This window comes from Ambystoma mexicanum, chromosome 5p (assembly GCF_040938575.1).
Source record: "Ambystoma mexicanum isolate Mex_15411 chromosome 5p, UKY_AmexF1_1, whole genome shotgun sequence".
In the NCBI taxonomy this organism is placed as follows: domain Eukaryota; kingdom Metazoa; phylum Chordata; class Amphibia; order Caudata; family Ambystomatidae; genus Ambystoma; species Ambystoma mexicanum.
This window is the reverse complement of record NC_090930.1, coordinates 1,361,085,010-1,361,102,512: the sequence shown is the minus strand read 5'-3', so window position 1 is coordinate 1,361,102,512 and position 17,503 is coordinate 1,361,085,010. Positions and strand designations below refer to the sequence as shown.

At 49.3% G+C, this 17,503-nt stretch overlaps 1 protein-coding gene across 1 annotated transcript in view; it reads left to right on the top strand.

The window, feature by feature from the left end:
- The window catches only part of DNAH5 (dynein axonemal heavy chain 5), a 4,235,244-nt gene that overhangs the window by 3,026,693 nt on the left and 1,191,048 nt on the right, over positions 1–17,503 (top strand). The window contains exon 55 of the mRNA XM_069613779.1: positions 15,495–15,762. Coding sequence (XP_069469880.1) covers positions 15,495–15,762 — 268 coding nt within the window. The remainder of the gene's footprint in view (positions 1–15,494; positions 15,763–17,503) is intronic.

Genomic DNA, 17,503 nt, shown 5'->3' with positions numbered 1-17,503 from the left:
GTTGGGATCTTGGTTTCCTCATTCCACCCTGGGATTTTGTCTTGTTCACCCTGCCCTGTGGTTTTACTTCTCTCACCCTGCCTTGGGGTCTTGGCTCTCTCATCCCCTCCTTGGGATATTCTCTCTCTCCCCTGCCTTGTTATGATATGATATGATAAGTCATTTATAATGCTCCTGTACACAGGTGTTTCTAGGCGTGACAAGACAAAGAAGGGAGGACAGAAGGAGGACGAAACAAGGATCTTACTAGGCCTTGTGTCATTCAGATTGCGCCAGTGCGGGGGGCATGGAGGGGGAGAAGTGCCAGGGGGAACAGGGGGAGGGGATGTGCAAAGTAACTCATAAGTGCTGCTGGTAGGTGGCTAATAAGTGTAGGGAGTCAGGGGACTGTAAGGTTGCAGATACAGTCCCTTAAGTGGTTGGGAGGCCCAGAGGCAATGCAAGGGCAACTGTTCGTGCAGGAGGCCGGTCCTGTATTTCAGTGGGTGGCTAGTGTGCGCAGCAGACAGGGTCCTCAGCAAGGAAGAGGGCGAGAGAAAGTGGAAGTGAAAAGGAAGGTCTTGAGTTGCTTCCGGAACCTTCGGTGGTCATGCTCAAGTTTGAGAGAGGCAGGGAGGCTGTTCCAGAGGGAGACCCCAGCCGAGGATAGAGATCTACCTCCCACTCTCTGCCCGGAGAAGCGCCTGACCCTCAGAGAGTTGGAGATGGATGAGCGGAGGGCTCAAGAAGGAAGATGCTTAGGAAGAAAAAGTTGGATGTAGTGTGGTCCTTGGCCCCAGGAAGCCTTGTGGACGATGCAGAGGATCGTGAACTTGATCGTTGCAGCCACAGGGAGCCATTGGTGAGATTTCAGGGCTGAAGAGATACGATCCCTGGGCTTGAAGCCAAGGACAAGTCTTGCATTCCTGTTCTGGATAAGTTGTAAAGGTTGAAGAGTAGACGCAGGCAGATTTAGAAAGAGGCTGTTGCAGTTGTCCTGCTTAGAAAGGACCAGGACTCTGGAGAAAGTGAGCTCCTGGCAGAAAGTGAGAAAATGAAGAATACCTCTGATGAGGTGCAGCTGATAGTATGACTTCTTAGAGAAAACAGAGATGTGAGGAGAGAAGGAGAGGGTGGAGTCAAAGATGACCCCAACATTCTTAGTCTCACATTAAGGAGCAGGTAGAGGGCCCAGCGTGGGCGGCCAGAGTGAGAGAGGGAAGGCTGGTCTCAGTCTTACTTGCATTAAGGCAGAGATCGTTGGAGGTACGCCATTCATGAATTGTGGACAAACAGTCTGGTATGAGAGAAGGAGCAGAAGAGGCTGAGGGGAGCCTGAAGGAGAGCTGGGTGTCATCCGCATAACACTGAAAGGTAGCGCTGACAGTAGAGATGCATTGGGCCAGAGGTACCAGGTAGTGGTTAAAGAGCCAGGTAGAGAGGTTAAACCCCTGGGGAACCCCACCAGTGGAGAGAGGAATAGAAGAGAGGAAGGGCCCAAGTTGGACCTGGGAAGGTTGATCAGTGAGAAAGGAGGTCAACCAGGCAAGGGACTGACCAGAGATACCCAGGTTTTCACCGAGACGATTGAGCGGGATGGTGTGGTTGACCGTGTCAAAAGCATAGGATTGATCAAGGAGAATGAGAACAGAAGGAAGGTGAGAGTCAAGATTGGAGAGCAAGTCTTCACGCGTGTTCAGGAGAGCAGTTTCCATGCTTCTGGCTGCTCTGAAGCCAGACTGGTGGTCATTGAGACAATCAACAGATTCAGTATGTAGATTAAGATGCGGGATGGCCAGCTTTTCCAGAGGTTTGCCTAGGAGAGGCGTGACGGAGATCGGCGATAACTTGCCGGAAAGGAAGGATCAGCAGAGGTCTTCTTGAGAAGGGTGCACAAGGGAGTTCTTAAAGGGGAGGGGAAGGTTCCAGTGGCAAAAGAGCGATTACAGAAATCAGCCAAGGCTGGAGCAAAGGTGTTAATGTGAACCTTAATGGTTCTGGAGGAGCAGGGGAGCACCCAGTTTGATGAGACTTTCATAGATTGGACTTGTCTATAAACATTGTCAGGAGTGAACAGGGGGAGGGAGGAGACAGGAAGAAGAGAAACATCTGCAAAGGGGCCTGCAATGGTAGAGGGAGAAGAAGAGGAGGTAGAGTAAGAGAGAGTGGACAGGATGTGCTGAGTTGTAGTGGTGAACAGGGCATGGGAGGGAACCGGCGAGGTCGAGGCTGCAGCAGGATTGGCCAGCTCCTTTCAGATTTTGAGAAGAAGTTTGGCCGAGTTGTCAGAGGCTGCTGAAATGCGGGCTGGATATAAGCTGTCTTCTTAGAGAGGACAGAGAGTCTGTATTACCTTTAGAGCAGGCGGCAGGCCCGTTTGTCAGAGGATGCGCTTGATACCCTCCACTTCCTCTCAGCCACCCTACACTTGCGCTTATGGGCGGCAAGGTCAGAATCGTACTAAGAGTTGCACTTGGATGCAGGCTTCAAACGGATCCTCATGACAGGGGCAAGGACATCATGAGTGTTAGAGAAAGAGAGAGGAAGGTTGGAGAGGGTTGTGTCAGAATGTGAGTCAGCCAAAGGTGGAGAAGGAGGAGAGAAAGTAGTGGCAAAAGCCTCCACTGACACACGCTTCATGGGCTGGATGACCGAGAAGGTGGACAACAGTGCTGGGGTCGGCTTAACCTGAGGGGCAGAGAGCGACAGGTGAGAGGAGAGAAGAAAGTGGTCAATCTAAGAGAGAGGAGTGGTGAGAGGGTTGGAGAGGGGGAGGTCTGACAAAATCAGAACATCCAGGGTGTGCCCAGCAGAGTGAGTCGGGCAGAGTGAGTCGAGAATATATAGAGAGCGAGAGTCGCAGAGGTTGCGAAAGAGCCCAGAGGAGGGGCTAGTAGGATTCAAGTCGATGTTAAGGTCTCTGAGGAGGAGAAGTTGAGAGGTAGAGGCAAGGAGGGAGGAAGAGAGGTCGGCCCATTCGGCGAGGAAGAGGGTGACCTGACCAGGTGGCCTGTAGATGGTGGCCACAGTGAGAGAGAGGCCAGGAGAGCTAGAGAGCCTGCAGACTATGCATTCAAAGGCAGAGTAGGCCTGCGTATGAAGGACAGAAGCAGGGATCCACTCAGGGAAGATCAGGGCTACTCCACCTCCAGGACGGTTAGTTCTGGGTTCAGAGAGGATCTTGTGGCCATCATGGAGCACAGTGTCAAAACTCGTGACAGAGCTTGCCGTGAACCAAGTCTCGATGAGGCTGAGTACATCCAAATCAATCTCTTCAAGGAGACGGCAGATGTCAGAGGAGTGTTTGACAGCAGAGCAAGAGTTAAGAGTAGCGACGTGGAACAGATTGCCACCTTTGCAAGACTTCCATGGAGGGGTACAGTCATGAGATACACCCTGCGGAAGAGTTAGAGGTGCGCAAGAATGGGCAGAGGAGGAAGGAGAAGAAGGCAGGGTAGTCGGAGAGGAAGAAGAAAGGGCTGCAGAAGTGGCGGAGGGAGGAGAAGGCAGAGTGGCCAGAGAAGCAGGGTAGGGTGCCGAAGAGGTGGAAGGGGGAGGAGAAGGCAGAACAGCCAGAGAAGCAGCGGATGGTGCCAGAGAGGTGGCGGAGGAAGGAGACAGCAGAGTGGCCAAAGAAGCAGCAGAGGGTGCCAGAAAAGTGACCGAGGATGGAGGCGGCTGAGGAGCCAGAGAGGGTAGATAGGAGTAGCAGTAGAAGAAACAAAGTTGTTAAAATGTGGGAAGTGTCTATCAAAAAGGAGGAGATTGGCCTGAGGGCCCTGGACCAAGATGGTACCATTTAAGCAGACATTAATGATGATCTTGGAGGAGTGGAAGGGGGCCAGGAGGGCCTCCCACTGGGTGCCACCATAAATGGGAGAGGAGGAATAAGGAGAGAGAACAGAGACAAGATGGGGATGTCCATAGGCCTGGAGAGGGAACAACAAAGAGGACGTCGGTGAGGGTCTGTCTGGAGGAAGCACTAGTGTAGGTATCAGCAATAGGGAGGCCTGGATTGGAGACAAGGATGTCCCTTTTGAGCTTCTTCCTACCAGACTTAGTGAGAGGGATAGGATAGTCAATAGAATAGCAGTTAGAGAAGATAGGAAAGACAGAGAGCACCATAGAGGGTGCGGGTGGAGAGTAATGGGGGACAGCACAAGCAGGAGGGGGGTCCCACACTAGGGGCAAAAGGGGAGGCACACGGGGGGTCACACAACAAAGGGGCAGCGGGTAAGTACACCACAGAACAAGAACACTGGAGGTCACACAAAAAAAGAAGGGCAGAAGGTAAGTACACCACAGAACAAGAACACTGGAGCCTTGCGGAGTCCTAGCGTGAGTGGAGAAAACAGTGCACGCAACAAAAGTAAACCACAATGGAACTCAAAGGCATGAGAATGCAAGTACTTTACAGAATACAAGCTGGAATTCAAAGGGCCTTAGAGAGGAATAAGAGAAATGCAAGCGATGCAGCACGTATACAATACAATAGTAACCCAACAAAACAAAATACACAAACAATGGTAGTCCAAAGAAACTTGGAAGTAAGAGGAAATGCAGGCAATGTAGTGGAATGACAATACAGTAGGGAATACAATATAGTGGAATGACAAAATAATGGGCAGAGCATAGGGATGTAGGATGCGAGACACAGGCATGGAACAATGCACTGGACACAGTTCAGCGGTGCCTGAAGAGGAAGGAGAGGAGGGATGCTGGGTATGGGTTGTGTGGGGAACAACGCAGAGAGGAATGTACTAGGCCAGGGGAGGGGGGACAGTTCCGTGGAGCAGCAATGTGAAGGATGCGCTACGCTGGTGGAGCGGGGCAGTGCTGTGAAGGAAGCGCTAGGTTAGGGAAGCTGGGATGTTGCATATGGGCAGTGCTGTGAAGGATGTGCTAGGGTGGGGAGAAAGTTTTGGGGGAGCAACTCAGAGAGGGATGCGCTAGGCGAGGAGAGTGGGGGCAGATGTGCCGTGGACAGTTGCGTGGGAGCAGCGATGTGAAGGATGCGCTAAGCCAGGGGAGCAGGGACTGGTTATGTGGGGACGCAGGCATGAAGATGGGGGGACTGGGCCTAAGTTGTGAGGGAACACACGTGGCATGCCAGGCATCTTGCTTGGGGTCTTGCTTCTCTTCCCTTACGTTGGGATCATACTTCTCTCAGCCTGCCTTGGTATTGTATTGTATTGTATTGTATTGTATTGTATTGTATTGTTTATTTGCATAGCGCCTATACACAAAGCAAGTGTTTCAAAGTGCTCAAAGAGGGGGGGAACAAGGGGAAAAACAACAGCCATTCAGAGCCCGTGAAATTCTGAAATGATACTAGTCTGTTCAGGCAGAGTATGTGCATATAATACATTAACAGTCGAGATAACAGCAATATGGTCTGATGACGATTCTGCAGTTTTTCCAAGTGCATAAGGCACCACCATGCAGGGAGGGAAAGACAAGGGGAAAACAAGACATACGATCTTCGTCATGGTACAGTTCAGATCGAGTAAGTTTACAGACGGTTACAGGGGAGTGGGAGGTGAAGGGGGGATGGCAAGTGCAGGGGGGTCCAAGTGCGCTCAGTCGGTGACAGCTGGGGTAAGTGCAGAGAGATGAACTCTCTTGGGTCATTTACCAAGTGCAGTGGTGATGATGCAAGTGCAAGGCCCGGAGGAAAGTGCGAGAGGACTGGCGAGGGTTCCAGGGACCTGTGAGACTCTGAGGTACACCAGGCAGCCAGTCAGCAAGCTGTACGGAAAAGGAGGGAGAGAGGGATAGTGCAGAGAGATAGGTTAGCAGGGTAGAGTGAGAGAGAAGGAAGAGGAGTAGAGGAATGTCTTAAGGAAAATGTCTCCAGAAAGCGCTGTGGACCATGCAGAGGGTCTTGCACCTGATCCTTGCAGCCACGGGGATCCAGTGGAGGGATTTCAGCACCGGACGGATGTGCTCCCTGGACTTGAGGCCAAGGATAAGTCTTGCGGTTCTGTTCTGGGTATGTGCAGAGGGCGCAGAGCAGAGGCAGGGAGGTTAAGAAAGAGGCTGTTGATTCCAAGATGGCCACCGACTGGTAAACATCTTGTCGCCCGAGCTCCCCGAACAGCATCGGCCCTGACCCAGAAGACCCCCAGCAGCGATCACCAGCCATCCCCGGCGGATCTCTCCTTGCTCCGTTGGAGAGCCAGGAATCGGGCTGCAGCCGGGGACCCTTCGGAGTTCAGCGGCTGAGCTCCATGGTCAGGCGGACTGGAGGTGGGCGTGTGTTGAGCGGGAGCGGGACGGGCCTCCGGGGGGGATCTACTGTGCTGTTGGGCTTCACAGTGGTGCGGAGCACTTGAGGCGCCGCTCCCCCGGCGGGACTTTGACCTCGGCGGTGGCAAGAGGCGGTGCCGGCATTCAACTGAAGAGGAGCGCCAGGGTCCGCCAAGGAGCACTGCCACATGCGGCTGTGGAGGCGCGGAGCCCAGCAGCTCCCCCCAAGCAGTGGCCCGAGGCGTGGGAGGAGTGGCCTCAGGGCGGAGATCATCGGCCGCGGAAGGCTGGAGGAGAGCAGACGGAGGGACCCCCGGGTCGCCGCGTAGAGACTTGCTGCCGAGCAAGCCTCCCATCAAGTAAGGAGTGAGGGAGGGGGGACCCCGGAGGGTGGAAGACAGTCTCAGACTAAATCAGAGGGAGAAGGGGTCTCCTCCGGGGCTCCCCGCCGACCCAGTTGTTGCCACTTCGGGGGACATCAGAGGGACATCTAACAGCTCTATAACCTTTGGACTAGACCAGGCCTCTGGAAACACTCAGGTCTCTTGGGGCCCTACTGGAGTCGAAGAAAGGAGGCACACGCTAAAGGGCCCGAACCAGGACGATCCCACACCACAGCAAGGGGGTATTGGTCAGATTGCGCCATCCAAAGCCCCACCCGCACGCCCCTCTTCTCCACCATTTTTCATAATGTCCAGGAACAGGGTCTAAGATCCCCCAATAGCGTCGAAGAATTCAAAGAAAGTCCAAGATGGGACACTTACCAGAATCTGGTCCCGGGAGATGGAATAGCAGGGGGTCCTCCTGGAGATGAAGGTGCGGGAGATCCGACGCTGAGCTCAATACAGGCCCCCCAGGATGCATTAGTCACACATGGAATGCTCAAACAATTCCTGGGGGAAATGGTTCATAAAATGACGGCAGCCTGCCAAAGACAGATGGACACCCTGAGGGAGGACTTAGCGGAGGGTCTTAGGGAAATCAATAGAGACATTAACAAAGTGGAGGAGAGGATGGACATTAACGAACAAGCCATACAAGAGATAACAGAAGACGCACAGAAGACCGAAAATCTCTTGGAGACCCTAGCTGTGGCAACCCAAAACCTGGAGCTGCAGGCAGAGGAGTTGGAAAATCGCTCCAGGCGCATCAATATCCGGGTTAAGGCTCTCCCGGAGACCGCTCCGACCCAGGATCTTGCGCAGACGCTAACAGCTATATTCACAGACCTTCTCGAGGATGAGTCGGTTTTGGATCTCCAACTTGACAGAATCCACAGGGTGGGGACTCCTCGGGCTGAACCCGGTGCAAGGCCAAGAGATGTTTTAGTAGCTTTCCACAGTTTTGTTACGAAGGAGAAGATTATGCAAGAGGCCAGGAAGGCGGGTACAATCACCTATAATGGCCCTGAGATTTCTCTATATCAAGATCTAGCCCAGGTGACGTTGGCTAAAAGGAGGTGAATGACTCCGGTTCTAAAACACCTGAGGGCGCAACAAATAAAATATAGATGGTCCCACCCGTTCGGTTTGTCTTTCACCTGGTAAGTCAGGCAACACAAGATAACGACATGCGAGCAAGCTTTAGATCTGCTGGGTATAGAAGAGCAGCAACCGTCAGACACAGCTGAGACAATACCCCGTCGTAAAGCACCCAAATCGTGGGACGGACCACAGTAAGCTCTAAGCGCCCAGCGAAACATGATTGTACATCGGCTAGTCACAACGGACAAAAGAAAAATCGCTCAGGGGGCTCAAAATGGCCAGCTTGTAACCCCCACTGGAGCTGCCTTTTTGCAGGAGGACAGAGTTTAGAAAAGCAAGTCCAGGGAGGGCACTTGCAAAATAAAAAGGGGCACCGTCATGGGTAAGCACTAGATTTATAATGAGGTGGTGGCGGGGAGGGGGAGGGAGAATACCTTGGAATGGGATGGGTAAATCCTGCGTTGTTCAAGACTGGGGAAAAGTTAGAGCTCAGCCCTCGTAGGCATGATACGAGGGAGGCAGACTGCCAGTTGAGCTCCCCCAGTGGGGGAACGGAGGGGAGGGGGGAGCGATGGGGGGGGGGGGTGATCACCTCACTGATCCAGGAGAATGGAAACTTCAGGAAGCCTATCCATTCTTATAATGAGTTCCCATCGACAGCAATCACCTGAGACCCAGGCCGAAAGGCATGGGGACACATCCCAGTCCCAACACCACTTGCTAAAATGGGGCAATTGACGATACTGTTATTAAATGTAAATGGGTTAAACTCTCGGCTCAAAAGGCAAAAAGTAGAGCGGTATGTACTCAAGGAAAAGCCTCATGTGGTTACACTGCAGGAAACCCATATTAGAAGCCAAGACTCTCATAGAATTAGAATCTGGGGATACTCTAAGCTGCTACAGGCCACTCAGTCTGTTAAAAGAGGGGGGTGGTCATTGCTGTGCGAGATGGAGTGGATTTGGCGGGTAAGGACTCACAGCGAGACTCCCAGGGTAGGTACCTGGCAGTGATATTGGAGGGCAGAGGAGAGGTCTATACAGTTGCAACAATCTATGCATCCAACACTGGTCAGCACCAATTCATGATAAAAGTCCTCACCAAATTGAGCAATTTTGCTGTGGGCCGTATCATATTAACAGGGGATTTTAACATGGCATGGTAGCCCCATAGAGATAGGAGTAGGGTGCTCTGGGGATCGCAGGGTGGGCCCTCGGGGGACCTAAAAGCAAACATGAGAGATTTGGCGCTGGTGGATGCTTGGAGAGAAATTCAGGGAGACACGCCCGGATTCACGTTCTACTCCCATGCACATAAAACACATTCACGTATTGATTATGTCTGGGTATCTAGCTCTCTCTTAGGGAAGGAAATAGACATCTCACTAGGTCCCATCTCACTCTCAGACCATGCCCCAATCCTATTGGAAATCACTAGACCGAAGGGGCCCCCGGGCTTGTGGAAATGGAGGTATCCTACCACTCTCTTTAAAGACCCTATTCTGGCGAGGTAGGTTGAACAAGAGCTTGAAGACTTCGTCACTTACAATAGCTGGGGGGACACCTCGCCGCAGATATGGTGGGATGCCCTTAAAGCCACGATTAGGGGGAAAATCATAGCGATTAAAGTGAGAAGGGAAAGGGAGATGCGACTGGAGGAGGAGCGGTTGGGCAACAGGCTTAAGGAAGCAATGGTGCAGATGGCTGGGAAGCAAATGAGGGCTATTGAAAGAGAGGTTCGCATACTTGGAGCCCAGCTGAACCTCATCCAATCTAGACAAGCAGAAAGGAACCTGCTTCGCCTGCGGCAAAAATATTATGTTAAAGCAAACAGAACGGATCGCCTGCTATCCAGGATGCTCCGCATAGAAGAAAGGGATAGAACGATCTTGAAAATCAGGGGAGATGGGGCCCAGACACACACCTCTAATAGCGAGATAGAGAGGGAGTACCGCAAATTCTACACAAACCTCTATACCTCATGCAACCCGGATCTTAGAACACATGAGTTATTTAAAAACGGTCAATCTCCTAGCTATAACGGAAGAAGACAGGGAAAGGTTGGAAAGGTAAATAACAGCAGACAAGGTCATAAAGGTGGTGTCTACCCTAGCAACTAATAAAGCTCTGGGGCCAGATGGGTTTGTAGCTGAATTTTACAAACTGCATAAGGAATTCCTGATCCCCCACCTCACTAGATTGTTTAACCACATAGGAGAGACTGGGGTTCTGCCTAGGTCAATGGAGGAGGCAAAGGTGGTTCTTATATAAGAAAGGTAAGGATGCGCTGCAGTGTTGGGCGTACCGCCCGATCGCTTTAATAAATGTCGACACCAAGCTATACACTAAGGTGTTGGCATCCAGATTGGACTCCATTATGCCCACGATTGTCCAGGCAGATCAAGCAGGTTTTATAAGGGGTCACCAGATGGCCAATAATGTAAGAAGGACAGTTCACCTGACGGAAAAAGCACACAGGAGGGGGGTTCTGGCTTTCCTCCTGGCAATAGATGCCGAGAAGTCATTTGATCGGGTGGAGTGGAGCTTCCTCTTCGCCACGATGCATAGGATGGGGTTTGGCTCTAAATTTATAGATCAGGTAATGGCCGATTATCAAAAACCGACCCTTAGACTGGCAATCAATGGGAGTAAATCAGGTCTGGTACTGGTAGAGCGAGGTACCAAACAAGGCTGCCCACTCTCCCCACTGCTGTACGCTCTCCACTTTGAGCCTTTTTTAGCAGCAATCAGGGAGGCAGAACATATAAAGGGTATACCGTTTGGGGGGCAAGAGCATAAAGTAGCCGCCTTTGCAGATGATTGCTCCTCACGTCGATAGACCCAAAGGTGTCTCTCCCAGCGCTCTGCTATGAATTTGATCAATTTGGACAAGTAGCAGGGCTGATGATGAATCCAAGCAAATCAGAAATACTCAGCCTGGGGTTAACACCATCCACTGAGAGATACATCAGGAACACCTGCGCCTTCAGATGGGCTGCTAAGCACATTAAATATTTAGGAGTGTACCTTACCAGGACACTAGGAGAACTATTTAGGGTAAATTATGTTCCCCTGATAGAGAAAATCAAATCAAAATTGGTTCACTGGGGTCCCCTAAGCATTTCCTGGCTTGGGCGCATTAATGTACTAAAGATGGTGGTTCTACCTCAGCTTTTATACCATTTTACGGCCCTCCCAATCATAGTCCCACATAGCTTCTTCAGGGCATTACACAAGATCACGAGCAGGTTTATATGGAACAGAAAGAAACCGAGGTTGGAAGCATCTCTCATGAGGACCCCTTGTCACCGGGGGGGAATGGGCATGCCGGACTTTAGGGCGTACTATCTAGCAGCCCAAATTAGAATTATAAGAGACTGGCAGAAGGATGATCGTAACAAACCTTGGAGATCAATGGATAGAGTGGTGGTGGCGGGGCATCTGGAGGGAATGCTCTGGAAGCCAAGTGCAGATGGAACCCCTCAAATGTATGCAAGCGATATTACATCGACTGTGGGAGAAGCATGGCACTCGACAGTGAAGGGATCCCATATCACCACATTCCCCGCCCCATATACCCCTATATTCGAAAACCCACAATTTACCCTGGGATGTAAGAACATTGGATTTGATGCTTGGTATCAGGGTGGATGTCGGATGCTACGTGACATGTATCAGGGGGGTACAGTTAAGAAATTTGAGAAGTGCAAGCTGGATTTTAGTCTAGACGAGCGACACAGATATGGGTATATACAATTGCGACATTGGCTGTCCCACTCAGAGATGCGTCAAGCAGGCACAAGATTGCTAACGCCCTTCGAGAAATATTTGGATACACATTCGGGGGGTAGGGGGTTAGCGGCGTCCATTTATAAACATATAAAGGATGGGTAAGATCCCCCGCCCAGGAAATACCTGAAGAAGTGGCAGTTGGACACAGGGGCAGTTATCGGGGATCCAGAATGGCAACATCTGTGGGCTCAAATACCGAAATGAACGAGGTCCCTACAGATTCAGGAGATCTGGCTAAAGTTGCTAGTCCAATGGCATCTAACCCCAGTCAGATTAAATAAGAACTATCCGCTACCGTCCCAGGGATGCTGGAGAGCTTGTGGGGGGAATTGGCACAGGGGCTCACACATGGTGGGATTGTCCAAAGTTAGATACATTCTGGGGTCAAATACGGCAGGCTGTGGTCCACAGTCTGGAGATTGTGGGGGGAAAGAATCGAGGTCTGGACATGATAGGCTTGGGCGGAATTTTGGGAGACATTCCCACCAAGTCCCGTTGCGAGGTTTATGTTATAATGATGATGTTGGCAGCCCTGGTGCTGGTGCATCGATGGAAGTCCAAAGAACCACCACAAGAATGGGTTACCAAAATGTGGTCGGTGCTAGCTATGGAGTGGCTCACTTACTCAATACAAGGAGAGCATTTGAAATTTAGGTTGGATTGGGCCGAATTGAAAAACTATCTAAAGGAGGGAGCACGCAGAGGATGGTGCCCGAAGTCGATGACCCTGCTCGAAATTGTAGAACCTCAGGAAGAGTCAGAACTGTAAGGGGAGCTCTGCGCGAGCGATTTGGAGATGAAAACAAGTTGACCTGTTTCTCCTGGATCGGGGAGGTGGGGGAGGGGGAGGTGGGAGTGGGTGGGTTCTTCATTAGTTGAATGTTTTTTTGTTGTTGTGAGCATAAGAAAAGCAAATAAAAATCAAGTTAAAAAAAAAAGAAAGAGGCTGTTGCAGTAGTCCAGCCTTGAAAGACCCAGGGCTCTGAAGATGGTGAGTCGTTGGGTCAAGGTGAGAAAAGGAAGAGTACCTCTGAGGAGGTGCAGCTGGGAGTTGGACTTCTTAGAGATGTCCGAAATGTGAGAGGAGAAGGAGAGAGTGGAGTCAAAGATGACCCCAAGGGTTTTTGCCTGCAGGCGCAGGGCCAAGGAAGGCTGGCCAGAGTGAGAGTGGAAAAATGTGCCTGGGGATCTTGGTCCTCTCACTCTGCCTTGGGTTTTTGGTTCTCTCACCCGCCTTGGGTTCGGGTCTCTCTCACCATGCTTTGGAGTCGGGTTTCTCTCAGCTCGCCCTGGGGTCTGCAGGTTTCTCACTGCCCTCCTCCCTGTTCCCTGGAGTCTTAGGTCTCCAGGCGGTACTCCTCGGGAGAGCCTGCGAGCTGGACTGACCCGGCACTGCTTCTTCGGCCTCTCTGTAGTGCTCCGCAGCGGGCATAGATGGCCCTCTCTACTGGTGGTCCTTCAGCCTGTCACTTCTCGGTGTGCCAGTTAACTGTGTCTTTCTCTGTCTCTGCTGCCTGGCCCTCTTCTCAGTCATGAACTTCTGACTTCTGGCCTGTCCCGGCAGGGTTGTATGCATTCCACAGACTCCACTGCTGCTCGTTCTCTGCCACATTTGTTGTACGCTCTTTCTCTGATCACACCTCCCAGAAGGAGAAGGTTTTCAGGCTCCTCAAGCTCTGCACATTTCTCTCTTTGTCCCAACCCAATTGGCTCTTTATCCCGTACTCTGCTAAGGGTAGTGCAATGCCAGTTCTTCCATCCCAGGCAAGGATGTGTATACAAAGGACCAGAAACCATACCAGCCATTTGTACAGGATGTTTTAAAGTGTCATATAGTTCCATGTCCATATAGCCAACCAAGACACTGCGATCTTTAGACAAGGGAAGATAACTTGTTTCCTGTCCACTAAGGGGTGGACACCCCCAGTGAGATCTCACTAGCCCTGTTACTTAACAGGCTTAGCACCCTAGTCCCAAAGGTGGTTGTTCCCCGTTGGGGAGAGGGAGCAAATTGCCTGGATTCGTCACACAGCCCATCGAGCCACATCCAGTTTGTACACCAAGATGCTGTCAAGAAATTATAAAGAATTGAAATTTTTCTGTTTATTCATTAGGGGAGTATTGTAGCCAGTGGTCGAAGTGAGCGTGAGCGTTTGGGACCGCTGCTCTTCTACTTTTTTTTATTCAGTTTTACTATTCCTATACTTTTATTTTAAAAAGAAACCGTTCTGGAAAGACTTTTTTTTTTTTTAAAAGTGTAGGAAGAAGTTGAAGCTTGCATTTTCAGTGCACTGCACTGAGCATTCCCTTAAACAGCAGGCGCTTGTGTTTGGGGGTTTCGATGCTGCATGGGGGGGTGGCGATGGGGTTTGTGGGTAATGGGGGAAGGCCATTTGGGAAGACCGTTCCACTACTTCTTTTCGTACACTTCGACCACTGATTGTAGCAATATAGTTTACGTGCCCGGAATGCACCTGGTGATGCCTCCAAGGATGACGTGACACGTGCACACACATTCACACAGAAGTAATGTATTTCAAGAGCCGGTGCGGAGATGAGCAGCCATGCCCTCCCTTCCTCCGACACTGCTGATTGCTGCACACTTTAGGATTTACCATGTGACGTAAGATGAGAAACTTATTTCCAAATCCTGCAGTGAATACATACTCTGCCCTCTTATTGCCCCTTCAACATAACAAGCGTTCTTTTCTACTCTCCCAACACAAGTGGACATATGTTCTTTGAGAACTTCTGTATGGCCAGAAATGAACCGAGCAAAACATCAGCAAACTAGCTTACTATTGGTGTGTGGATCTGAGTGTCAATTGTAGTCACCGGCTTCCTATACAATATACATCATCAAATATAAGAACTGTTAGCCCAACTGCAGCCGAGAAGAAACCTCTTATTTTGCACAGACGTTTGTGAAGGATGTGCACAGACGTTTGTGAAGGATGTTACGTACGCACAGGGCAACCAGGTAGCAGAAGTCATGTTAAAAACACCAAACACAGACATCTCTCCTAGCCCACAATGCACCGATCTGTAGGTGCATAAGAGGGAGGTTCCTTGAAAATGTTAGAGACTCCTGTGAGATGATACAAAGGTGAGAGTCTCAGTTATTACTGCTTGAGCACTAATTTGCATGGCATAACCGGAAACAGAAAGTTAGTAGGCTGTGATAAAATTGGTATACTGTGTTGATCGCCCGAGAATGAACTATACAATGTCCTATCATCACCTTTGTTAGTGGGTCACAACACAAAGAATACCTTTGTTTGGGGTAGTACATTTTTGAGTAAGTACGCCTGGAGCAGGAGATGAGGAAGAGTGGACAAAAAAGAAAAGAATGAAGGAAGTGAGCAGTACTTGATGCAATTGACTGATAAAAAGTGTATTCTGCATCATATAGGCGCAGATTGACATCAGAGCCCGACTAACATACCTCTGAAGTGGCTTTTGGGAGAGATCAAGCCCTTTTTGTTGTCAGACCTAAGCATTAAATGAATATTTTAAATTCCCAGATGGATTGCAAAGATTTCAACATATTTATTGAATTAGGGAAAATATGAGGCAAGTTTCTGACTGATTATTTTCATAAAGTAATGATTTCGATACTACATTTTTTGTACATTTTCATGTGCCCTTTTTATTAAGAAAATAAGTTGGCGATAAATGTTTATCATTTTATTGAATTGGATTTTTGCTTTTGTTTTATCCTCCGAGTCTGCTGACCTATCCATTAATTCAGAATTCCCTTGCAACTACGAATTTACAAATACTCATAATCATGTACCCTATCACAAACTTAAAGGGTTGGGATCTTGAAACATTTATTCGGATGCTTAACTTCTAAAGTCGCTTCTATGAATGTTAAGTCTTCATTAAGGAAACTGAAATAATTATTGCATTTCTATTTTTCACTCTTACTAAATGTACCAAAAAAGAGTTTTTTTCACTAACATTTCTGTTTTCTTTCCCCTCTTCTTAGGTCTCAAATTTGTTTGCCCGGGATGAAATTGATGAGATAACAAGTGATCTCATACCTGTCATGAAGAAAGAGTACCATAGAAGGCCTCCAACTAATGAAAACCTGTATAACTATTTCATGACCAGGGTCCGGCAGAACCTTCATGTTGTGCTTTGCTTTTCTCCTGTGGGTGAAAAGTTCAGAAATCGAGCCTTAAAGTTTCCTGCCCTCATTTCGGGTTGCACTATGGACTGGTTTAGCCGATGGCCCAAGGATGCTTTAATAGCTGGTACGTCTGGAAGTAGAAATCATGTTCATTGTATTTCAGCATGAAAACTCAAATCAACCCTGCTTCTATGTGTCTCTTTTTCATTTCTGCTCACTGTTATCCTCCTCACAAACAAGTGCTTCTGTAGCTGTAGGGGACATTTTAATAATTGTATTTTTATTCAGGCATCCGCATACTCCATTGTTGCACCTTATTTGTTTGTCGTTTGTGTTTTGAATACTTTGTTGTTGTACCTGTGACACGGGCAGTGATAGTCTCTTGAGTTTGTTCAGTTCAGCCACATGTTTATAAAATGCCAATTTTAGATGTAATAGATGAAACAGTTTATCATATAATTTTACTGAATGGTAACTAAAATTGAATTGTATTATAATTCATTAGCAACATATTCACTAGGCCAAATGCAAATGTAAAAGTTTCATATACATGTCCTCATAATTCCATAATCAGTACATCACTAACCGCATGGTTATTTTCCAGCCACCATAGCCTGCTTGCACTATGTCTCTTCATGGTTTAATCCGGGGTATGCTGGCTTGGTGGCAGGTTAGATTTCCTATATTACCGGACCTGTGCTATGACATCACTGGGGATTGATTTTGTAACCTACCTGGCATGTGGTGACATATTCTTCACGAAAGGGGGCATTCTGGTGTCCAAGGATTGCATAACAGCGGAGGACCAGTTGTTAGGTGATAATGAGTGACATGTTTTTCTAACAAATGACAGTAGTGTAAATTACAGAATTTGACAATTGGAACTGACAGTTAAGACTCTGAAGGAAGAGGGTGACTGGAGGCAGTGAAGAGCAGTTGGGTTTCTTTCCCAGTAGCTCTCAAGGCTATGTGATTATCCTTTGAGAAATCTCATGCGACTCCCGCCCATAATATACTTTGACAAATCTGTGCTGGATTAAAAAACTAAATCTTCTGCGGCCCCATTGAATAGGGAGACTCCTTAAGGGATAGCCTTAAAAGGGCCACTGTTCAGGCTTTGGCAGTGGAGTACTGCAAGCGAACATAAGGGCACGCTGGCTGAGTATATGACAGAAATATTTGTTTTTAAACATTTACATTCTAGGCTCTCATTAGTGTATCAAGCAGATCTAACATTCCCAATTATGCAATCCTACCCCACAATTATGGGCAATGAAATACATAGTAATTTTGAAAATTCGATATGTATTTAAAAAGATAAGGGCCTCATTACGACCCAGGCGTTAACCATGGCGCTATTAGCGTCATGGTTGATGCCGGAATCCGCCATGGTTTTATGGAGGAATTACCACCCCATTCCAAGGTAGGCGGGGCGGTAATTCCCCATTCACCACTGGCCCTTCCCCATTCTTGCCCCCATAGGGCTCAATGGGAATGGGGAAGGCGATAATTACGGCACCCCAAATTGCGGTACCGTAATTACCTCCAAGGTCCCTTTGCGGGTCCCTTCCTTAATGGCTGGTAAAACCAGTCGTTATGGTAGGGACCCGCAAACAGACCCCATAATTGGGCGGTAAGGGATTACCGGCACCAGTGCCCTTACCGGTACCGGTAATCCCTTACTGCCCGGGTCGTAATGAGGCCCAAAAGGCCTCATTAGCAGTCACCCGGTATGGAAATAACTGTGGCGGTAAACCCGCCGCCACCGTTGTTTCCATACCGGGTGATGGTCTGACTTGGTGGGTTTAACACCACCCGCCTGCAGGCGGACGTAGAAACACCGGCACCATCATGAGATGGTGCCG